This window comes from Pantherophis guttatus, chromosome 8 (genome assembly GCF_059756535.1).
Source record: "Pantherophis guttatus breed Tessera chromosome 8, ASM5975653v1, whole genome shotgun sequence".
In the NCBI taxonomy this organism is placed as follows: Eukaryota; Metazoa; Chordata; class Lepidosauria; order Squamata; family Colubridae; genus Pantherophis; species Pantherophis guttatus.
In genome coordinates this window covers 57,949,714-57,974,976 of record NC_142070.1, presented here as the reverse complement: position 1 = coordinate 57,974,976, position 25,263 = coordinate 57,949,714, and the positions used below count along the sequence as shown (strand labels likewise).

General features: G+C 41.4%; 1 protein-coding gene across 10 annotated transcripts in view; it reads right to left on the bottom strand.

Moving 5' to 3' along the window:
• Positions 1-25,263, bottom strand: part of CC2D2A (coiled-coil and C2 domain containing 2A) — a 285,150-nt gene that overhangs the window by 142,301 nt on the left and 117,586 nt on the right. For all 10 annotated transcript variants that reach the window (XM_034408876.3, XM_087875257.1, XM_034408877.3 and 7 more), the window contains 5 exons: positions 20,145-20,374; positions 18,083-18,260; positions 17,168-17,324; positions 16,651-16,798; positions 16,037-16,175 (listed from right to left, as the gene is read on the bottom strand). In XM_034408876.3, coding sequence (XP_034264767.2) covers positions 16,037-16,175; positions 16,651-16,798; positions 17,168-17,324; positions 18,083-18,260; positions 20,145-20,374 — 852 coding nt within the window. The remainder of the gene's footprint in view (positions 1-16,036; positions 16,176-16,650; positions 16,799-17,167; positions 17,325-18,082; positions 18,261-20,144; positions 20,375-25,263) is intronic.

Here is a 25,263-nt window from a genome sequence, read left to right as displayed (position 1 = left end):
CCTAAATACTTGACTTTTTTAACTATTTCACATCCCGTTACCCTTTGTAACTCCTCTTTTTGATTAGCTGTCATATTTTTAACTATCATCTTTGTTTTTCCAATGTTTATCTTAAACCCAGATACTTGACCATACTGTTTTATTATATCAATCAAAACCTTTGCTGATTCCACTGGATGAGTTAAGGTCATAACCAAATCATCTGCAAATGCCCGTATCTTATATTCATAATCTCTAACTTTGATTCCCTTTATCCCATCTGCATTACGTATTTTATTTAACAGCAACTCCAAAGTTAATATAAATAATAATGGCGATAAGGAACATCCCTGCCTCGTGCCTTTTTCAATTTTAAAAGTTTCTGTCAAACTGCCATTAATAATTATCTGAGCTGTCTGTTCCTGATATATTGCTTTTATGGACTGCATAAAGCAATTCCCAAATTGCATCCTATTGACCACTCTCAATAAAAATTGCCAATCTAATCGATCAAAAGCTTTTTCCGCATCCAGAAATATAAGCACCGCAGGGATTTGGTTATTCCTTTCCAAATGTTCCAATATGTCAACAATTTGTCTTACATTATTTTTCATTTGTCTACCTTGTATAAAACCAGTTTGGTCAGCATGAATCGTCTTCTGCATTACTAGCATTAACCTATTTGCCAATATCTTAGCAAATATTTTATAATCTGTATTCAATAAGGATATAGGTCTATAATTTTTGGGTTGTGTCAAATCTTGATCTTCTTTTGGAATTAACGAAATAAAAGCTGTTTTCCATGAAGGTGGTACCCCTTCACCCAGCTGAATTCTATTGAATAATTCTTTAAGAGGTAAAACCATCTCCAATTGTAAATATTTATAGTACACAGCTGTTAATCCATCCGTACCAGGAGCCTTACCAGTTTTTAACTGTTTAATTGTTGAGAGGATCTCCTCCTCTGTTATTAATTGGTTTAACCGTTCTCTTTGTTCCTCTGTAACTATTGGAATATTCTGTCTATCCAGATATGTCTCTACCTCTGCACCTTGTATTTTGTCTGCAGTATACAATCTTGCATAAAATTCTAAAAATGCCCTTTTAATCATATTTTGGTGATACAGCTCTCTACCTTTATACTCTATTTTCTCTATGGTACGAGATTTTTGTTTTTTCCTCAGCATGTATGCCAACCATCTACCTGGTTTATTTGCATTACAAAAAGTATTATGTTTAGCATATTGTAGATTGGTTGCCACTTGGTCTGAAAGCATCATATTAAATTGCCCACGTAATAAACTGATCTCTTCTTTAATTTTCTTATCCCCTGGGTTATCAATTAACACCCTTTCTTTTTTCTTAATCTCTTCTTCTAATTCCCTCCTTTTCTCCACTTGTTTACGCCTATAAGCATTATTCATATTTATCAGAACTCCTCTCATATATGCTTTACTAGCATCCCATACCATATCCATAGATGTTCCCTTGTTCATATTAAAAACAAAAAATTCCTTCATTAGTTTTTTACATTCTATTACATTTTTCTCATATCTGAAAAGGTTTTCATTTAACCGCCAAGATCTCCTAACTCTTTCCCCACACTCCAGTTCCATCCAAACTGGGCTGTGATCAGTTAAAATTCTGGGACAAATCTTTATCTTCTTTACCCTGGAAAAAAAATCATTTGTAATTAATATAAAATCAATTCTTGAAAAGGATTGATGTCTATCTGAAAAAAATGTAAAATCTTGTTCTCTATAATTCCTTTCACGCCAGATGTCTCTTAATTCCATATCCTCCATCATATCAAAAAAAGTCTTAGGCAGTCTAGATCGCAATTTGGTAGATTGTACTATTCTTTTCTTATCAATACTAGGGTCTAACACTCCGTTCCAATCTCCCATCAGTATACATGAATTTATTTATTTATTTATTTATTTATTAGATTTCTATACCGCCCTACTCCCGAAGGACTCAGGGCGGTGCACAGCCAAACAATAAAAACACATACAATACAAAATTTAAAAAATAGAATAAAATCAAATTAAATAATTTTGGCCCCGACAAATTTAAAACCCCAAACTTTTAAAACCAATTTAAAATTGAATATATAAATACTAAAAAATATTTAAAATTTTAAAAATCTTTTATAAAAGAGGGGGAAAATTAGGCCAGGCCGGCCTGGTGAAATAGTAAGGTCTTTAAGGCGCGGCGGAAGGTGCGCAGATCCGGGATCCTCCGTATCTCTGGGGGGAGCTCGTTCCAGATAGTAGGTGCCCCCACAGAGAAGGCTCTCCCCCTGGGGGCCGCCAGTCGGCATTGTTTGGCTGACGGCACCCGGAGGAGCCCCTCTCTATGGGAGCGTACCGGCCGGTGGGAGGCTATTGGTGGTAGTAGGCGGTCCCGCAAGTACCCGGGTCCTAAGCCATGGAGCGCTTTAAAGGTGGTAACCAAAACCTTGAAGCGCACCCGGAAGACCACCGGGAGCCAGTGCAGCTCGCGCAGGAGAGGTGTTACATGGGAACGCCATGTCGCTCCCATTACCACCCGCGCGGCCGCACTCTGCGCCAGTTGGAGCCTCCGGGTGCTCCTCAAGGGGAGCCCCATGTAGAGAGCGTTGCAATAGTCCAGGCGGGAGGTGACAAGGGCATGAGTGACCGTGCGTAAAGAGTCCCGATCCAGAAAGGGACGCAACTGGTGAATCAGGCGAACCTGATGAAAAATCCTCCCGGTCACGGCCGTCAAGTGCTCTTCTAAAGACAGCCGTGAGTCCAGGAGGACGCCCAAGTTGCGAGCCCTCTCCGTGGGGGCCAATGATTCGCCCCCAATAGTCAGTGATGGCGTCAACTGACTATATCGGGACGTCGGAAACCACAGCCACTCAGTCTTGGATGGGTTGAGCCTGAGCCTGTTCCTCCCCATCCAGATCCGTACGGCCTCCAGGCACCGGGACATCACTTCAAGGGCATCGTTGGGGTGATCCGGGGTGGAGATGTACAGCTGGGTGTCGTCAGCGTACTGATGGTACTCCACCCCGAAACCACGGATGATCTCGCCCAGCGGCTTCACATAAATGTTGAACAGGAGAGGCGAGAGGACCGACCCTTGCGGCACCCCACATATGAGGGGCCTCGGGGTCGACCTCTGTCCCCCTGTCAACACAGACTGCGACCGGTCAGAGAGAAAGGAGGAGAACCACCGCAACACAGTGCCTCCCACCCCCAACTCTTCCAACCGGTGCAGCATGATACCATGGTCGATGGTATCAAAAGCCGCTGAGAGATCTAACAGGACCAGGACAGAGGAGCACCCCCTGTCCCGAGCCCTCCAGAGATCATCAACCAACGCGACCAATGCCGTTTCCGTGCTGTACCCGGGCCTGAAGCCCGACTGGAACGGATCCAGATACGTCGTTTCATCCAGGTGCTGGGGGAGCTGTTGCGCGACCACACTCTCAACAACCTTCGCAACAAAGCGAAGATTGGAGACCGGACGATAATTTACCAACATTGCCGGGTCCAGGGAAGGCTTCTTGAGGAGAGGCCTCACCACCGCCTCTTTCAAGGCGGCGGGAAAGTCACCCTCACTCAGCGAAGCGTTTATAATCCCCTGGAGCCAGCCTCGTGTCACTTCCCGGGAAGCCAGTACTAACCAGGAAGGACACGGGTCCAATAAACAAGTGGTCGCGTTCAGTCCACCCAGAATCCTGTCCACGTCCTCAGGGGTCACAGGATCAAACTCATCCCAGATAACATTCTCAAGACCTGCCCCTGTCTCTCCCCCTGAGACTACCCAGTCGGAGTCCAAATCTTCCCGAATCTGAGTGATTTTGTCATACAGATACTGAACAAAATCCTCGGCTCTACCCTCCAAGGGGTCCTCCCGCGCTTCCTGGTGGAGCAGGGAGCGGGTCACCCTAAAGAGGGCGGCCGGGCGATTATCTGATGACGCAATAAGAGCAGCAAAATAACTACATTTCGCTGCTTTTATCGCCACTAAGTAATTCCTAATGTGGGATCTTACTAGTGTCCGGTCAGATTCAAGAAGACTGGCCCTCCAACTACTCTCTAGGCGTCTTTTCCGGCGCTTCAACTCCCTCAGCTCCTCGGTAAACCAAGGAGCCAATTGAGATCGGCGCCGGGTCAGAGGCCGCAAAGGCACGACCCGATCCAGAGCACCAGCAGCCGCCCTATCCCAGGCGGCCACCAGGTCTCCAGTCGAGGCGTGTGCCAGAACCTCAGGAAATGGCCCAAGCTCCGTCTGGAATCTGTCAGGTTCCATCAGGCGCCTGGGGCGGAACCATCTGACCGGCTCCGCCTCCCTGCGGCGGGGTGCAGCGGTTTGAAAGTCGAGACGAAGGAGAGAGTGATCTGACCATGACAAGGGTTCAGTAACTATATCCCCTATATCAAGATCCCTCAACCACTGTCCAGAGACAAAAACCAGATCCAGCGTGTTTCCCCCTGTGTGGGTAGGGCCATGAATTAACTGGGTCAGGTCCATAGCTGTCATGGAAGCCATGAACTCCCGAGCCATCTCTGACGTCTCACCCACGGACGGCAGGTTGAAATCCCCCATAACCATAAGCTTAGGGGTATCAACCGCCACCGCGGCGATGACGTTGAGTAGCTCGGGCAGGGCTGTTGCCACGTGGCAGGGAGCCAGGTACGTGATCAGCAAACCCATCTGAACCCCATGACCCCATTTCACAAAAAGGGATTCACAGCCGGCCGTCTGAGGAACAGTGGCCTCCCTCGGTCTCAGACCTTCTTTAATGATAACCGCTACCCCCCCGCCCCTCCCCTGTGACCTCGGCTGATGGAATGCTTGGAAACCTGGCGGGCACATTTCAACGAGGGGAACCCCCCCCTCCTGGCCCAACCAGGTCTCCGTAATACCTGCCAGGTCCGCACCCCCCTCCTGAACAAGATCACAGATGAGGGGGGCTTTATTTACTACGGACCTGGCATTGCACAGCATCAGCCGAAGGCCTGGGTCCTGAGGGTCTATGCAACCTGAGGAGCGAGTAGAACCTTGGGGGCCGGAGCACGCCACCGCTCGTAGACAGCGAGTGCGCACTCCCCTAACACGATATGGCCCCCTGCTCCCGCCATATCTACCCCTCCCACCTACAGTACTGATGTTCAAAAAACTATCCGGACAAGCTCTAACCCCCCCCTCGATCCCGGGCCCTCCATCCCCCACACCACGCTTCACTGCCAGACCCGACCCTCCCCCTTGTGGGTTATCCCCCATACCCACAGCCCGAATTCCAATATGACCCTCCCCCTCCCTAGGACCCCTTAAAAATTTGACTAAAAATTTTGTTAAAAAACCCCTCAATCCCCTCGTTTTCACATGTACATTCCCAATGTAATAATTTTGTATGTATCAACTTATAAAATTTCTCTTGCTGTTGATTGGGAGCATATATCCCCAATAAGAGTGTTTTCTTTCCTTCTATCATTATCTCAATTGCCAGAAATCTTCCTTGTTGATCTGCCTCAACTAATTTAGCCATCAAATCTCTTTTCAAGTAAATCACTATTCCATTCTTTTTTTCCGGGGCTGATGCAGCAAAATGTGTTCCCAATTTTGTATTTATTAAATATTTTTGGTCAGTTGTCCTTATATGTGTTTCCTGCAGGCATATTATTTCATTTTTAAATTGTCTCAAATGGTGAAATATTTTCTTCCTTTTTTGTGGTGAGTTTAAACCGTTAACATTCCAGGTTAAGAACCTAGAAGCCATCCTCAGAATCTCGAAGCTTGGCGAGAACCGCTTGATAATCCTCTTGGAATTTTCTTTTAGGTCTCGCCCCTCCCACAGCTTCTACACCAGTATTCACTTCTTGTGATAAAGCCTGCTCTTGTAACTTTTTTAACTCTTCAACTTTACGTTTAGTAGCTGCTCTGGTTTGTCTTTGATCTTTGCCTTCTTCTTGTTTTTCAACTATATCCCATGCTTGGACAGCACTTGAAAGTTGCAGTACTTCCTCCTGCATACTCATAGCTCCGCCTTCCGATTGCTTCTGCAGATCCTCTTTTCTTCCCTCTGTCGCCTCTCTTGCTTTTTTGCCTCCTGGCACTGGTGGTTGTCCAGCCTTTAATATATTACTATAAAAATCTCTTGCTTTGTAAATTGTATTAAGGCGATATCGCTCTCCTGCATAATCCACTGATAATCCGACTGGGACTTCCCATCTGTATTGTACCTGTCGGTTCCTCAGCTCATCTGCCAGAAAAGCATACTCTTTCTTGGATTTCAGCATTTTGGGTGGTATTTCTTTAAATACTGCAACTTCTTGTCCTGCCACTTGCAACTTATTTTTATAGGCAGCTTGTAAAATCTCATTTCTAATCCTTCTAGTAACAAAATAAATCACAACATCTCTTGGTAATTTCCTTTGTCTAGCTACCCATGAATTAACACGATAGATCCGATCCATTTGCCATTCGAGTTCACCTCTGGACACTCCTATAAATTGTGCCAGAGCATCTTCAAAGATCTCTTTCAGATTTTCCTTCGGATTTTCTTTCAAGCCTCTTATTCTCACGGCAAATTCCATCATCTTATATTGTGTCAACAACATTTCAGCTTCTGCTTTGTCAATCTTAGTTTGTGATTCCTCAACTTTACCATCTAAAATCTCATTAGCTTGAGCAACCTCATCAATTCTATCTTCTACATAACTAACATGTTTTGCCAGTCCCTGGAGTGCAAAGACTATATCTTCCCTTATATGTTGATTTCTTGTCTTAATTATGTCCTTCATTTCTTCCATTTGATCTGAGACTCCTTTAAATGCAAATGCAATGTCCTCTTTAAAACCTTCTTTGATTTCTTTCATGGCTTCCTGAAACATCTCAAGTGTTAACATTTGTGCTTGTGGTTGTAACTGTGGTTGTAATTGAGCTTGTGTATCTGCCGGAGGCAAGAAGGTTTGCAACCTACTAGTTTGAGCTGGGGAACTTCCCGCACTCGCTGCTTTAGGCAACACCAATTTTGTCTGCTTTGAAGCCATTTTAAAATTACACAGTCTCAGGAACAGTTCTTATAGCCAGCGAGAAAAAATCAGAAAATCTTTAAGATCTTTAAATTTTAATTCCCAAAGTCCAGGATATAAGATTAAATCCAAAATTTTTTTAAGCGGAGTTGTTAACTGATAGGCATTAATGAGTTAACAAGCCTGTAACAACTTTCTTCTTAAGTTTCACTTTCGTCTCTTTGTCTTAACGAGCCAGCACCATCTTCCCCTCCCTTTCCACTCCAGCTCCGCTCTTATAGGCTCGAAAAGAAACGATGTTCAAAGGAATTAAAGTGTAAGTACTTGCAATTATGTAGTCTCCTGTTTTTGTTCTGCCTGCTTCAATTTTCTCTTTGTATCAATTAAAAGCAGGGGCGGACGTGGCGTTTTGCTCTGCCTTCTGGCAGAGGCGTCCCGGCTTTGGAGCTTTTCCCAGGTTCTTGGGGAGCTCGCACTTTTCGAGCCCCAGAATTAATTCTAGGGCTCTTATGGAGCTCTACCCTGCACCTGGCTGCTCACTTCCCCCTCTTCTCCCGGGGGGGAAGGTTCTTCGCCGCTAGACAGCTGATTTTTTGCTGTTCTAGCGGCTAACAAAGTTGCGGGGCTAGCGCTCACCCAGGGAGCGTCCTCAACGTCCTACGGAGCCGCCGGAAAATCATTTGTAGATGGATTTTTGACACATTGGAAGCAACAGGTGAAGCTAGGGAAAATACATCTAATACCCAGGAAATTAGCACTAGTGCCCTTCATGGCTATGCGCTTTCTCCATTCCCTCTATATAACAATAACTACATTTCTAGGGATTATTCTGTTAAAGTACGAACTGGTAGCAGACCTCGTAGGATTTCACCATTACTACAGACCCTTCACATCCTGCATATAAACTGCTTCAACTCCTCTCTTTGGGATACCGTTACAAGGCTTTGCATGCCAAAACAACTAGACAAAGAGATAGGTTTTTTCCTCATGCCCATCACTCTGCTGAACACCTAATTCACGCAGTACTGTCTAATGTCTATATACATTTGACTCATGCTGTATGGCTGTAGCATTATTATTATCTTTATCTTCTTTACTATCCCCTCTTATTGATATTATGATGTTGATGATGATAATTACTCTGTTTCTTTGCACGTATACTGAGAGCTCCTGCACTGGAGACAAATTCCTTGCTTGTCTAATCATACTTGGCCAAATAAAGTATTCTATTCTAACTGCAAATAAACCAAATCTGTCTTTTTTAATGCAACCCAAACACTAGAAAATTATAATTAAAATATTTATAAAGGTGGAAAACAATTTTATGCAATGAATACATTTCAAATTGGCATTTCTAAAAAATCTTCCTTAAAAATGCACAGCACAAAATACCTAAGTATTCCCAATGTTAATTATTGTGTAGATAAACCTTTGTTTTTACTGTAACTTGGACTTTTTTTTGGTTGGTTATTGTTTCTTCTATGAAAGTGGAGAGAACTTAGTGTGTATGCTGGGTTGGAAGAATTTTTGGTCTCCAAATAAAAATCAAGGAGGACCTCAAGGAGAGATGTCCATTACAGCAGTTACAACCGTTACTAAAGGGAACAAGAAAGTTTTATTGCCCCCCTCGGCGTCATCGCCGGTATTACCATCCCAAATGTCATCTAAACCTATAGAAGATGCAAATACATTGGGAAAGTCCCCCTCATTACAGAATTTACAGGGAATGATGCAGACGATGCAAGAGGTAATGATGAAAAATTTTGAGGACTTAACGATGAATTTGAGAAGTGAAATGGGAGTGGTGCTGGGAGACATTAAAATATTAAATGAACAATTGACAGAAGTGCGAGAGGTAATGGTTAAACAAGAGGGAAGACTTCACGAAGTGGAAGCCCGTACTAATAGATATGAAGAACGCTTGGCAGGATTGGAACGTGAACAGGCTGCAACTACGAGGATTATGGAAGAAGAAATAACTTTCTTACAGATGGAACGCTCCTCCTTTTTCCTAAGAATGCAGAATGTGGTTCAAGATAAAGAAGAATGTGTGAGAGAAGTAGTTGGAAGTATTTTAACTGAAATCTTGGAAAAAGATAAGGAGTTAATAATGAAAGACATTGATGAGGCCTATAGGGTATTTACGGGATATGCAAAGCGACATAATTTGCCTCAAGAAATTCATATTCGATTTTGTAAGAAGGATATACGGGAGGAAGTTTATAGGAAGGCAAGGGACCAGGTGATATCATATAAAGGACAACAAATTATGATTTTAAAGCAAATCCCTAGGAAAGTTAGAGAGCAGCGGCGAAGATACCAATTTCTGACGATGCAATTAAGGAAAAATGCAATTCTATATAGATGGTTGATACCGGAAGGTTTATTGATAACTTTGCGAGATAAGAGGATTAAAATTGAGAACTTGAGAGATGCACGAGATTTCTATGAACTAAACTTTAAGGTGAATGACTTGGAGACTGAGGGGGAAGCGGAAAATGGAAGCTTAGAAGACCTACAGGAGGATGAAGAATTTAAGGAACGAACAGATGGGAAGGAGAGAAAGATAGAGAGGGAAGGAGTTGGTGGAAGGAAAGAACCCCTTTCCCCAAGGAGAACCCGACAGACTAAAAAGAAAACAGAGAGCAAGTAATAAGTAAGTAGTAAGAAGGATGATAAAGGGAAAGGTGGGGGTATCTTTATTTTCAGCTAATATTAATGGTTTAAACAATCCATGTAAGAGAAAGAGAGTGTTTAACCAGTTGGTAAAAGGAAATTATAATATGATATGCCTGCAGGAGGTTCATGTAAAAGGAAACCAGAAAGCGATGCTGGAGAATAAAAGACTGGGAAATTTGTATGCCTCCCTGGCAGATCAGAAAAAGAAGGGTGTAGTGATATATGTGAAAGGACACTTAGAATCTAAATTAATTTATGCCGGAAAAAAAGGTAGAGTCCTGATGGTAGAGGTAACAATGGACCAAAGGAAATGTTTGTTGGTTGGAATCTATGCCCCAAATGGATGCCAAGTAAACTTCTACAGGAAATTATATCAGAAGCTATTAGAGGTAAACTATGCCAATATTTGTTTGCTCGGGGACTTTAATGCGGTAAAAGACCCAAACTTGGATTATATACCAGAGAGAGGTAAAGCCGGGAAAAAGAGGAGGAAACTTCTGCCAAAAATTTGTAAACAGATTAGAGAGGTAACAGGGTTGAGAGATATATGGAGGGATAGAAATCCGGGAAAGAAACAGGGTACTTATTTCTCCCCCAGACATCATTCCTGGTCCAGATTAGATATGGCCTGGATGACTGTAGGATTATGTGACCAGGTGTTAGATGTGGCAATTGAGGTTAATGACTGGGCAGACCATAACCCATTGAAAATAGTATGGAGAGGAGCCCGCAGAATAAAGAGATGGAAGATGGATGTAGGAGTATTAAAAGACAAAGATCTACTCCAAAAGCTAAAAGAAGAGATGGTTTTTTTCTTTAGGGTCAATAGGAAAGAGGATACTAGTCCACAAATTATCTGGGATACGGCGAAGGCGGTGATCAGGGGAGTAGTATCATCTCATATAATTGGAAAGAGGAAGACCCAAAGACTGAAACGGAGTAAATTGATGTGTGAATTGGAGAATGTGGAAGCGAGGTTGCAGGCAGACCCAGGGAACTTAAAATTAGTTGAGAAGAAGAAAATAACCCGACACCAGTTAAATCTATTAGATCAGGAAGAATTGGCTACTAAAATTAGATGGGCAAAACAAAGGCATTTTGAACATGCAAATAAAGCAGGAAAATGGCTTACTTATAGATTGAAGAAGCAACAGGAGAGAAATAGGATAGTTTGTCTGAAGGACCAAAGGGGAAGATGTGTTTCGGATAAGGAAGGGAAAGGAAAAATAATACAAGAATATTTTACTGCTTTGTATTCAGCTGGAGATGAACAGGACCAGGAGATTAGAGAGTATTTGGCTAGAGCGGATTCCCGGAAGGTCCCACTCCCAATGAGAGAAATATTGAATGCAGAGATTACCTTGAAGGAAGTAGAGTTAGTATTAAGGGAACAAAAAGGGGGAAAGACCCCAGGTACGGATGGTCTGCCAGTAGAAATTTATAAGGCCCTCCTTGAGACTTTGGGGGAAATTTTGACTCAAGTATTTAATGAGGTTCTGGTCTTTGGTCAAATGCCACCCTCCTGGTCTGAAGCATATATTACACTAATTCCAAAGGAAGGCACTGATCCGCTTCTGATTAAAAATTACAGACCGATTTCCCTGCTTAATTCCGATTATAAATTATTCTCTGCGATTTTAGCGAAGAGACTAAAAATCTTCCTGAATGAGTACATCCACGGAGACCAGAATGGCTTCCTACCTCATAGACAATTGAAAGATAACGTGAGAACTATAATGAATATATTAGAATATTATGAGTGTAATTCTGATAAACAGGTGGCCCTGGTCTCCGTGGATGCACAAAAAGCCTTCGACAGAGTGAGCTGGAAATTTCTCTTTGCACAGTTGAACGAAATGGAATACGGGGAAAGATTTACCAGGGCAATCCGGACAGTATACGCAAAACAGACAGCGAAAATACTTATTAATGGGGAGGAGTCTGAAAAAATTGATATAAGTAAAGGTACTAGACAGGGATGTCCATTATCTCCACTTTTATTTATTTTAACCCTAGAGTTATTATTGAATGAGGTCAGAAGAAATCAAGGAATTAGAGGGCTAAGAACCAGAGGGGAAGAGTTTAAGCTCCAAGCCTTTGCGGACGACTTGATATTTGTCTTGGAAGAACCTTTGGAATCGGGACCAATCTTGCTACAGGAGTTGGAGGCTTATGGGAAAGTAGCGGGATTTAAATTAAATAAAGATAAAACCAAGATCCTAATTAAAAATATGACGAAGAATCAAAAAGCGCAGTTAGAGGAAGAACTAGGGATCCAGATAGTCAAAAAACTAAAATACTTAGGAATTTGGCTTTCATCTAAATGCTCGACCATTAAAGAAGACAACTATCAAAAACTACTTAGTCAAACTAAAGAAATGTTGGAAGGATGGAAAAGTTTACAGTTATCATTATTAGGTAGAATTGCAGTAGTTAAGACGTATATCCTGCCTAAATGGATTTTTCTCTTTCAGACAGCCCCAGTTTTAGTAGATACAAATTTTTTTCATTCTTTAGATCAGTGTATACGTAGATTTGTATGGCAGAACAAAAAACCAAGGATTAAATTGAAAATGCTTCAAGAATCCCCTTCCAGGGGAGGATTTGGCCTACCTAAATGGGAGCTTTATCATCAGGCAGCTGTCTTAACTTGGATCAGAGACTGGATTGCCTTGAGGAGGAGGAGAATCCTTAGCTTGGAAGGCCACAATTTGCAACAGGGGTGGCACTATTATCTGAGTCAGGAAAGGCCCAAAAAACATAAATATTTTATGGACCACTTTATTCGAAAGGTTTTGATGACCATATGGGATCGAATAAGAAATAAATTTTACCTGATGACTCCGATTTGGCTTTCCCCTTTAGAGGCAATGACACACCCAACTCTTTACAACAGAAATAAACCATTAATTTACCAAGCTCTGTTGAATCCTTCAGGCAAAGTAAAATCTCGAAATATGCTGGTGGAATTAGGCTATGAGCTAGATTGGTGGTCATACAATCAGATCCAATCTAGGACAGCTCAGGATAAAAATAAAGGAGGAATCTATAATTCTCTACAGGAACTTGATAAGATCTTGTTGGGGAAGGATGAGAAGGTATTATCCAAACTGTATCAATTCCTCTTAATGGATTGGATTGGAGAGGAGATCATCAAGGACTCAATGATTGCCTGGGGGAGAAATTTGGGATACTCGATTGAACTTGAAAAATGGGAAGAAATCTGGGGGACAACCTTAAAATTAACAATGTCAGTTTCCTATAAGGAAAATATATACAAAATGCTGTATAGATGGCACCTGCCCCCGGCTAGATTATCGAAGATGTTCCCGGGGACCTCTCCGGTTTGCTGGAAATGCAACGCCGCTATGGGAACTTACTTTCATAGTTGGTGGACCTGTCCCCGAGCAAAAGAATATTGGGCTAGAATTCAAAAATGGATTTTAGAAATCATAGGATGTAGAATAGATTTGAACCCGGAAACGTTTTTACTAGGCATGAAACCAGAGAACTTAAACAAATCTAATTGGTATCTCGCTCTCCACATCATCATTGCAGCCAGGATCTCGTTCGCGCAAGAATGGAAATCAAAAATATCCCATCGGAGGCTACGTTAATTGCAAAGATCATGGACTGTGCAGAAGCAGACAAGCTTACTGGACTTTTGCGAGATAGACAAGAATCGGGGTTATATAGGAGCTGGGACAGATGGTATGCTTGGCTGCAGAAAAAGAAATCTTAAGAAGAATGAAAATATTAACCTTAATGTGAATGTGGGTAAATATTTCCAGGAGTATTGCATGACAATTGAGAATTTTTTTTTCTGGTTAAACTTTTCTTTCTTTTGATGAGTTAGCTTAATGGAAGTTTGTACTTTCTCCAGGAGAAAATTGATACTTTAAAACTCTATATGTATTATATTACTCTCTGCAATTCTATCCATATTATTATATTTTTTTCTGTATTTTTTAATAATTTTCAATAAAAAATTTAAAAAAAAAATCTTCCTTAAAAATGCACAGCACAAAATACCTAAGTATTCCCAATGTTAATTATTGTGCAGATAAACCTTTGTTTTTACTGTAACTTGGACTTTTTTTTGGTTGGTTATTGCTTCTTCTATGAAATTTATTCATATGGGCAAAGGCAAACAAAAGAAAAGTAAGATAGGCCAAGGCTTCAAGCCGAGGCACATAAAGTCACTAAAACTCCAGACACTCACACATTAGACACTGAGTTTCAATGTTGAACATGAAGACCTCCTATTAAACATCAGAAATCTCTATCCAAACAGAGCTAAGCAAAGAAGACAAAGAGGAAGTGTTCTGACCTAGGTTTCCTGAGTCAGTAAAACACACGAGTAGTCCCAAAAACCTGTTTTATTTTAACAGCTCTGAATTCTGTTCATTCACAGATGAGTCCCAAATAGTTGTAAAGAGTCCTTCAGGATAAGGCTGATAATCACCCATCTTTATCTCCCTTGACACGTTGCCAAAGACCTAATTGGCAAAGCCACATGGAGTCCAGAATCAAACAGAGCTTCAGACTTTAAACTGTACAGAATGAACAATGTTGCTTCCTGCAAAGGCCCCTGTGCCTTTGCTCCTCTTTTAAGTCCTATGGGAGGGGCCAATCATCTCCAAGCCCTACTCCCGAGTCGTCCCTTTTGTTTTAACTGTTCTTGCCTTCTGGCAGCTCTGCTCATGCGCGCACTGGAAACAGGTTCCCCCTATTCCTCTGCCTCACTGAGGTCCGACTCTGGAGGCTCCGGAGGCAGCACGTACTTCCTTCTCTGCCTCCGACGCAGAGCCCTCATCCAAGCCTTCCCCAGACTCCAGGACTGGCCCATGTTCCTCCCCAGCCTCCTCACTGTCCGACTCTGCTGCCAGCTCTGCAGGCTGCTGGCAGACACAACAGGAAGGGCAAGGGCAATGGTAGCATGTCATGCAAAGAACAAAAAAACTGAGAAGCCAGTTCCTACTTTCTTTGGAATTGAGCAATTGGTTTCATAGTGTTCTCCAGAAAGGAAATATGCAACGTGTAGTGTAGTGATAAGAACTAAAGAAGCTCAAATGTCCCCAAAGAAAAAATGGCACGTGTTGCTGATTGGTAATTCACTACTCAAAGGAACAGAGTCATCAATTTGTATACCTCACAATATCTTAAGGGAAATGAATTGTCTCCCAAGTGCAAAGATGTGATAGAGAGGCTTACTAAAATAATCAAGTTCACTGATTGCTATCCCTTTCTACATTTTCATGTCAGGATGAATCATACAACTAAGCCTGTATCAATTTCAAACAACTAGACAAAAAAGCAAAATATGTGGGTACCCAGATTGTGTTCTCATCTGTATTCAGGATGAAAGGTGAACAACCAACCAATGAGGGAATGGAACATTTTAGAAGTAAACCGCTGGCTCAAAGGATGGTGGCATCATAAGAACTTTGGATTTGTAAACCATGGATTACACTTTCTATATGAAGGGCTTCTAGCAAGAGATAGATTTCATGTCATGAAGACCAGCAAGAATGTGTTAGGGAAACAACTGGCTCCCTAACCAAAGGGCTTTAAACTAAAAGTGCAGGGGGAAGGAGACCTATTTATAGGACACAAAGCCCAACACAACAAATCAAATAACATGAAAGGAGTAGTAAAGAAAGGACACACAAGTACAATCAGGAGATATAGGAAGTTCAACCACGAGGGCTCAAATGCCTGTATACCAATGCTTATAATAAAGGGGACAAACAGGGAGAGCTTGAAGTCCTAGTACACAAAGGGAAATACAATAGTGTAGATATTGGTGAGGTGGAACCTATGATTGGAACACACAACTAGGATATAAATTGTTCAAATGAAACACACCTAACAAAAGAGGAGCTGGAATTGTATTACATGAAAGAAATCACTATACTTCTACAGAAATAAACAATAAAGCTAACCTCTGGATCCTTGTCCAACTTATCTTCTAATTTCTAACTTGAGGCTATTAGATGTTTTAGCAATACCATAACAAGTCCTCTGGAAGGAGGAAGAAAACAACAATGGTAATCACACCAGTAACCTCCAGGGCTGGCACCAGTAACCTGTTCTATCTGGGCCTGCCTTTGTGTTCCACCTCTAGAATTTGCATCTGTGTTACAGAATAAAGAATTAGGGTCAAAGCCCAGACCCTTTTTCTAATGAAACATTCAATGCATCCGAGACAACCATCTGTGCACACATGTAAGGAATATGCCAAAAGGAACAATCATCTGACTATTAATTATATTAACCTGCATCACTAACTTTTCAGGTGAGGCTTTGGGAAAATGTAGGATAAAAATTCTGGAAGTTCAGCATCATGAATAATAGAAAGTTCTTACTTTTAAAAACTGCATTAGGGCTGCGTTGCTTGGATCATTAGGATCAAGTTTTGTTTCAGTCACCCACTTGGCTAATTTCTTCATGTCAGTTAATCCAGATGTGCCAATTGATGCAATAGCATCCACTTTTTTTAAGGAACTGAAATTTTGACATAAGAGTGAAAACAACTGATTAAAAGAAATCTTCCTAATATTTTGGAAGAAAAAAAATGAAAGAACTTCTATGGTTAGTGTTCCTAGTAATGGATTGTCAATTTTGTATAAGCTCATTAATTTGCCTTTTCAAATAAAATTTACAAACAGCTTTACAATCACATCCCATCATTTCACAAGACTCACTACTGTTGAAGATATGTACTGTTTAATAAGCTCATGGTAAGTTAATAGAGAGAAAATAAATCTGAAATATTTTTATTCAATGAAATATCATTGGGCTTGAAATAATACACAATGCCAGTACAAAGTAGTTCAAGAGACAATGATGTTCAGCTGACACATGCATGCAAAAGAAGTTAAAATATAATTCAACCTCTGGCTAAAACAATGATCTCTAAGTATTATTCCAAAATGCAGTCTGACAGAGTATTGAATTGAACTCTGTTGAAGTTCACTACCTTGAAAGAGCAGAGTTCTTCTGTGAGATTGGAGGAACCAGTGGTATCCCATTTCCTCCAACTGCCCATGACACACTGCATGACACTTTACCAGAAGTCATTAAAATCATATTATTACTACCATCTGCTTCAAATGAAAATGGAACCCCTGCAAGAAGAGATAAAAAAGACAGGTCCTGCTCAGTTCTGACAAATCAACCAAGGTTTGTGTTCTTTTGAACCAATAAAAAGATATGGTTTGCATAGTCTTTAATGCTCTTGTATTTTTCCGTAGTGGAAGGGAGGGAGGGAGGGAGGGAGGAAGGAAACCAGTTTTCAGCAAGTTATGGAGATCTATCAAAGGTGGTTGTGAGGCTGAACACCTCAAGTTACCTACGAGATGACAGTTACATCTATGGACATACTATATAAGTATTTATATACTATATAAGTATATAAAGTCACAAATTGTCAACTATGTTAGCTGGTTTGCAATCCTCTGAACATGAACAAATAAGAAATGGAACAATCTCTGTACCACTGCCCACTCCTTCATGGTCCAGTGTTACACACTGGTCACTGCTGAATTCAATTTCTTCTATTGGAGCTCTTCCTGTCAGAATAGTCGTCTCCGGGATGGGCACAAATACTTCCATTAACAAGTTAGCACTGCTGAGTCCAATTGTTTCATATACCTGTAATAAAGGGAAGAAAGTATTCCAAGCCCTAATCACTTTGAGTGTTTGGTAATTATATTTAATTTACACCCTTTTTTCAAATATGTTCTCATGGCCATAAATAAGTACATGCATTTCAAAGGACCAGAGAAGCTTGGTATAAGTTAGAATTGCTTGTCTCTCGTGTATCATAATATCAGGGCTACACTGTAAATATATGCTCTAGCTTGGGATATACTAGAATGGTATTTGGATGGGCTCCCCTTCCCTGACAAGTGAAAGCAGAGAAGGTGATTCTCATTTGAAAATCCAGCTCTTGAGGAGCAAAAGCCACTAGATCATGGACTCCAAAATCAGCAACTATGGAGGAAACCCCAGCAGTTCAAAGGAATGATATTAAATTAATAGAAAATTATTAACATTTATGCTTTACAAGCTCTTTACCATTGCATATACATAACTAGTTGGGGTGAAAGTTTTGAAGAATTTTGTTTGAAGCAGATGGTGGTTCAAACTGCCATCGAAGCAGTGTAGAATAAAAATTGAGCATGTCATCTATATCCCATACAAGAAAGTGAGAGTAGCTTTGTCCATGAACAGAATTTCATTATGAAAAGAACCTTCTATCATTCAAATCCATGGACAAAATAAATTACTTAAGTTCCTCTATGGAACTACATCTAAATGACTGAAGTTAGAATTTCTTCAGAATTCTTGCCATAGATAAGAGCATTTATGTTCTACTGTTTCTCTATATGTTTAACACAATAACTTACCTGCAATTTTAAACTCTCTGGCCAATTGAATATTTGCACATTAAAAATCTGCCCAAAATGAATTCTAAAGTCTGAGCTCATCTGCCGAGAAATTGTTCTAGACACCTCTTTGGAATTGAAAAGAACTTTTAAGAAGATAGACCTTTTCTTCACATCTTCACGTCTTGCAACTTCAGTTCTACAAACAGGTTAACAACAAGTAAATAAAACATGTACATTTGCTTGAATAATAATAAAGAATAGAAGAGAAAGAATTAAGATAACAAAATAGAAATATAATTATTGTGGCAAAAGAAAGCAAAAGTAGAACCAATCGTAACAGGTGGCTTGAGTGTAATTGCATGATAATCTTCACTCTATGCAGTGTGTGCAATCCCTTTTTCACAGCTCTAAAATGTCCCAATTATCTAACAATAGAAAAGAACATACAAACCTAAAATCAAAAATATATATCTTAACTTGTTGGATTGAGCAGCGGATTTAGGAGTTTATAACTTGCTTCTCTCTTATGCTCAAAATGTGCAGTTGTGCGATTTATTTTTCCCTCTGCTCAAGGGCTAAATATTATCCAATCTGGATCCACGCATTAAAAAATACAATAAAAAGTATGTCTGACACAATATGCAGAAAGCACAGGTCCATACAATGAAAAACAGCATCCATTGTCCATAACTAAGAATTGGACAAGCCATGGGAATAGGATAATTAACCTTCATCTACAAATGCAGAGGAGAGGAGATTTCTAGAGAGGAGGAAAAAACCTCTTGAGCTGCCAATATCCCATTGTGCTTTGGAGGAAACCCCCCCCCCCCCATACACACACAATCATAAAAGTTCTAAAGCACAGGCTCTTATCCCAAAATAAAATTACACATCAATACCTTAGGCCCACATTCTGCCATCTTGAAAAGTAGAGGCTGGCTGCAGAATAACTGCCAAAGACATGGCCAGAAAGACCACAATGTTGCTTCTTTGGAAGAGAAAAAGGCTGAACTTGCTTTTTTGTTTTGTTTTCTTTTGCAATGAGGAAACTTTCAATTAAAAAATAGGAAAAACCACAATGCTGACTCTGCTGAATGCTGGGGACATTATTTTCAAATGTTCTTTGGCCCACAACTGTGGGATTGAAAACAGACTGGCCCCTTGCCTGGCATGAATGAACAGTCTTTACTTTCAAACATCTAGCATTCTGAAAATAAACATCTTAGGAACTGATTTGGAGAGTCAGCAACATTTTCAAAACTTAGTTTTCTACTGACTTTTCAAAGACTTTTCATTTCCAGTTTATATGAAATGAGAAGGAGCAAATATTTAAATGTTTTAATTATTATCAACAGAATCTTCAGATATTAAAATACACTGGCAGATAAACCAATGTTAAGAACGTGCATCTCATTTAGAAATTATTGTGTTTCTCCAACATGACTTAAAAGAGGCAGTTGTAAGACCATAACTGGAAAAAAAATTCATCTGGGTCTGGGAGCTTTGTAATTACAGGCCGATCTCAAATCTTCCATTTTTGAATAAGAATAAATAATTGAGAAAATGATGGATCCATACCTCTTGATGCACTTGAATGAAATTAATTATTTGGACTTTTTCAATCAAGCATGCTTTGGTTGCTTTGGGGAACTTTGGGAAAATTAGATGGGAGATGTGATCCTGTGAAATCTTTCTGGGATTGGTTAGGCCCTGCCCATCTCACTACCTAAGTGATTCTAGGCAGTTAGAAATAAAATGTCATAAAATTATATAAAAGAATGTAGTGCTGAGGAGACTGTGGCTTGACACTTAGGTAGCTGACTACTGATTTCCTATTAGGGATTATTTAGGGTGCTGAGTTGATCTTCAAAACCTTAAAAGACCCTGGTGTATACTATGAACCTGCCCAGGGACTTTGATCAGTGGAAACCCTCCTGAAGATGCCCAGATGCCTTAAAGGACAGATATGTCTCCCAGAATTGAAGAAAATGCCCAGAAAAGAATTGTGGCAAAGCTCGGAACTGCTTTTAATTGTGATTAGATTCTAGTGATACTTTGATTTTATGCTAATATGGCTCACCTAGGACAAGCCTCATTTGGAGTGATGCTCCCCACCAAGCTTAATTCAGGGATTAGAACTGGTTCTCCAGGCTGCCTTCTGTTCTCAGCAGCTCTTCTGCGAACTTGCAGCTCCACCTGCTGTTGGTCAACTGGGGGAGGTGGAAGAGGCTTCAGAGTTTCCTCCATTTGCTCAGATTCTTCATCTTCCAAGTGTTGACTTGATTTCTTTTTTTGTTTCTTTTGATTTTTCTATATGGGTGAAAAGATGTATTTGTTTTTGGTGGATCTCTCATGCATGGATTTTGCTGAACTGACCATTTTTTTCTCTAATTTGATAAATGAATGTGATAAATAATTCAACTGGTGGCTGGATGTTACAAATTTTTACTACAGTTATTCTATTATTAGAAGTTTACCTGTTTTTTTTTAAATCTTGGAATTTAGAGAAATTCTTACAAATAAAGGCTTTAACAGGACTTTATCCTTAAAAATGGCTTAATGTCGATGGAGATTCTCAATCATCCAGATCATGGTTGTCCCAAAGGTGTTTTTTTTCCCCAAAAGGTAACTGGACTTTCTTGGGTTTTTCTTTGAAAATGTTTCACTTCTCATCAAGAAGAAATCTGAAGAAGCTTCATAGATGATAAGCAGAACATTTTTGAAGTAAAAAACAAGAAAGTCCAGTTGCCTTTTGAAAAGGTACCTTTGGATTAAAAGTGGCTTTGATGTAGACCATTATTGTTTTTTATATATATATTCTGCTTTTCTTTCAGGAGCTGAAGAAAAATATACAAAGCACTCTTATTTTTTAGATGTCTACAATTCTCTTAGAGAGACTGGGCTGATAGAAAGACAGACTGAGCTTATGTGAGTGAGTGGGGGATTGAATCTAGTATTGAAACACACTGCCACTAGCATTTGACAATCATGGTAAATGATCATAGAAACTACCCTCCTAGCAGGGGTGAAATGCTCCCAGTTCGGACTGGCTCGGGCAAGTAGGTAGCAATGGTGGCGGGCAGTTCGGAGAACCGGTAGCAAAAATTCCTCCCCCACCCCCCCAGCCTCCAGCTTGCTTACCTTCGCTCTTCGGACTGAATCCTGAGCTGCTGGTTGCAACACCTGCCTTGCTTCGCTTGCTGTGATCCCTGCAATCCATTGCATCAGCAAGCAACTGAATCTCCCTGCCTCCAATCAAGCTCATTGGTGAGCAGCTCTATCTGCCTGCCTGCCTTGTCCCTTCAATTGGGTAAGTTTTTTTCCCCTTTGGGAGCTTTAAAAAAATAGTTAATTGGGGTTTTATTAGTTGTCCTTTTTTTGGACCTAGCCATTTAAAGTTTAGGAAGTTTTAAATTTAGCTGCTTTTATATAAAAATAAAAATAAAATAAAATAAAATTTGTGCAGCTTTCTGAGATTTTGTGTGTTTCTGTAGTGTTTCATTCTAACTACACAAACACACAAAATCTCACAAAGATGTATGTGGAATTTTGTGTGTGTAAAGTGTGAAAGTTGGGTTTTTTGGACTTTTTGGGGCTGTGTGAGGTTCCTGTTTGTTGCAGGGGCCATTTTGGGTCTAGCACAGCTGCTTTTACATTGTGGGTGAGCCAATTGTGTTGTGTGTGTGTAAAGTGTGAAAGTTGGTTTTTTGGACTTTTTGGGGCTATGTGAAGTTCCTGCTTGTTGCAGGAGCCATTCTGGGTCTAGCACAGCTGCTTTTACATTGTGGGTGAGCCAATTGTGTTGTGTGTGTGTAAAGTGTGAAAGTTGGTTTTTTGGACTTTTTGGGGCTGTGTGAGGTTCCTGCTTGTTGCAGGGGCCATTTTGGGTCTAACACAGCTGCTTTTACATTGTGGGTGAGCCAGATGTGTTGTGTCATGTTTTGTAGGTTAAAAAGGGGCAAAGAAGTGACGTCAACTTGGCCACGCCCACCTGACCAATAAGCCACGCCCACCCAGTCACCTGACCACCAAGTCATGCCCACTAATTAAGCCACGCCCACAGAACTGGTAGCGAAATTTTTAGATTTCACCACTGCCTCCTAGTGTTGATTAGTTTCATATGGAAAGGATTGTAAGTAGATTTGACTGTTGCCTATATTAACATTGTGACAGTCTGAAAGGACAGAATGCAAAAAATAATTCTTTCTAATATATGTCATAGCTAGTCATCCAGGACACCACTGCCTATACTGGCCATCTCTTGACCAGCCTTTCTCAACTACAGCGTCATTAAGTTGTGTGGACTTCAAAACAACTTAATGTCAGCACTTCAAGTTGCATTTACTCTAGTACTCTAGTAGTTCCTGGGTGAAGAGCGCAAACATCCAAGCTGACCGCCTTATAGCAAAATTCCATGCAGACCACCCGGGAAAGCCGGGAGGGGGGGTGCGCAGCCAAGGAGGGGCTAATGATACTTATCTTGTTGTGTTTTTCCCTATGGGATAGGTTACATCGCAGAAGTGAAGGGAGAGGGGCCGGATGTCAGCGTTCCAAATTAGGCTCTCTTCCAGCACTGACATGAACGAAATGAAGCAGAGAGCAGAAGCGTTGATTTATTGCTGACATGAACTTTTACCTAGTTTTCTGAAGGCAACAGATAGTGTTACCTGGGTGATGGAGGGTGGGGGGCACATTCCTGTGAAAAGAACGTGCCGGGACGTAGAGATGGATCTGCCTGATGACCAATGGGACATTGGGGTTGGAGAGCGGAAGAGGAGGGAGTTGGAAGGAGGGGCCAGTTTGGCTGCAACTTGAATCAGGAATGTCGGATTTTTTTCTATTCTTAAATAAAAGTGATTCATTAGAGACTTTGCGCTTGAGAATGAAGTTTATTTAAGATAGCACCGAAGCCTGACAGCAGTGAGCATAGAACAGGTGTATCCGTTATCTTTAATGAAGGACCTACTCGCTGCCTTAGCGACTGGTAAATATTTTACGAAATTAGACTTGCGGGAGGCTTATTATAGGGTACGTGTAAAACAAGGAGATGAGTGGAAAATTCAACTGCCCGTTGGGTAGTTATAAATTCTGTGTTATGCCCTTTGGATTACAAGGCGCTCCCACGGTCTTTATGCAACTAATCAATGAGGTGCTACACGATTATTTATACCAAGGGGTATTGGTGTATTTAGACAATATTTTAATATACACCAAATCTATGGAGGAACATGTCGTGTTACACCGTCAGGTGTTGGAACGATTGTTACAAGCCCATCTGTACGTTAAGGTATCCAAGTGTGAATTCCATCGCACAGAACTAGACTATCTCGGATATAGAATATCTAAGGATGGCATAGCTATGGATCCTACAAAGGTAAAAACGGTGTTAGAGTGGGTGACCCCGACAACTAGGAGGCAATTACAAAGCTTCCTTGGTTTCGCCAACTTTTATCATCAGTTCATCCCAACATTCGCGCAAATCGCTCTGCCATTAACAAACTTACTACAGACAAAAGGGGAGGGGCCTCAGCGACCGGGCCGTCAATTAGATTGGACGATGGAGTGCCAAACGGCGTTTGAAACCCGGAAGCGCCATTTCGCAGAGGCACTCATATTACAGCATCCTGACCAAGCGAAACCATTTATAGTACAAATGGACGCCAGCAATGTTGCAGTAGGGGCCGTATTATTGCAAACCGATGTCCAAGATCAGTTACACCCTTGTGCATACACCTCCAAAAAGTTGAGTTCCACGGAAAGGGGCTGGGCTATCTGGGAAAAGGAGGCGTTTGCTGTCCGTTGGGCTCTTCTCACCTGGAGACATCTCTTGGAAGGAGCACAGGTACCGTTTGAGGTGTGGACGGATCACCGCAACCTTATAGCATTGCAAACACCTAGATGACTGTCCCCCAAACAAGTCCGGTGGGCTCATTGTTTTCAGCAGTTCCGGTTTACATTAAAACATGTGCCTGGAGGCAAGAACTTCTTGGCCGATGCTCTGGCTCGAATGCCCCAATTCCAAAGCAAAAGGGACGAGGTAGTGCAAGCTATGATACCCAGCGGGGATAGGGGGACTGTAGCAGCTGTAACAACGGAGCCTCCGACAGAGTGGAAAGGGATGATACAAAGAGAGCTAAACACTGATAAGTGGTTTGTGGAAAACAAACATCTGCTCACGCACAGAGATGGGGTCTCATGGAAGGGGGACAGGATATATGTGCCTGAGGGGATTCGGGGCTTGGTATTACACCGATGCCATGACAATAAAATGGCTGGGCATTATGGTTTCCTTAAAACACTACACTTAACAAGGCGTCAGTTTTGGTGGCCCCATATGAGGAAAGATATAGAGATATATACACAGAACTGCTCGGTGTGTGCCAAAGCCAAGTCCCGTCCTGGAAAACCATTGGGGTTATTACAGACTGTAGCCACACCTACCCAACCGTGGGTGGAGATAGGGATGGATTTTATAGTTGAACTACCAGACAGCAATGGGAACATGGTTATATGGACTATTATCTATTTGTTCTCTAAACAAGCTCATTTCATTCCTTGCCAAGGGTTACCATCAGCTCGTAAATTATCTAAGTTGTTCATACATCACATATACCGGCTACATGGGGTGCCACATCGTATCATTTCCGATAGAGGGGTGCAGTTTATGCTCGCTTTTGGAGAAACTTCCTTTCGGCTATTGGGTCAACACAAGGGCTTAGTTCGGCATTCCACCCCAGTACCAATAGGTCTGCAGAGAGAGCAAATGCAATAGTAGAGCAATACCTCCATTGCTACGTTTCATATCAACAGACCGACTGGTTGTCGCTATTGCCCTTTGTAGAGGTCGCCTATAACAACACGGTTCATAGCAGTACGGGTCTTACCCCTTTCCGGGTAGCAATGGGACGAGACTTCGTAGCTATACCTGAATTGGGTCAATCATCAACAGCTACCACGATGCCTCAAGAGTGGTCCGACAAAATAAAGACAGTCTGGCCCCAGGTCAGGGAAGCATTGGATAAAGCTCTTCTCACATACAAAACCCAGGCAGATAAAAAACGTGCACCTTTCCAACCTTTCAAAGTGGGGGACATGGTATATCTCTCCACCAAGTACATCAAACTACGACTACCTAGCAGGAAACAAGGACCAAAATATCTAGGCCCGTTCCCAGTGGTGAGGACAATAAATCCAATAAC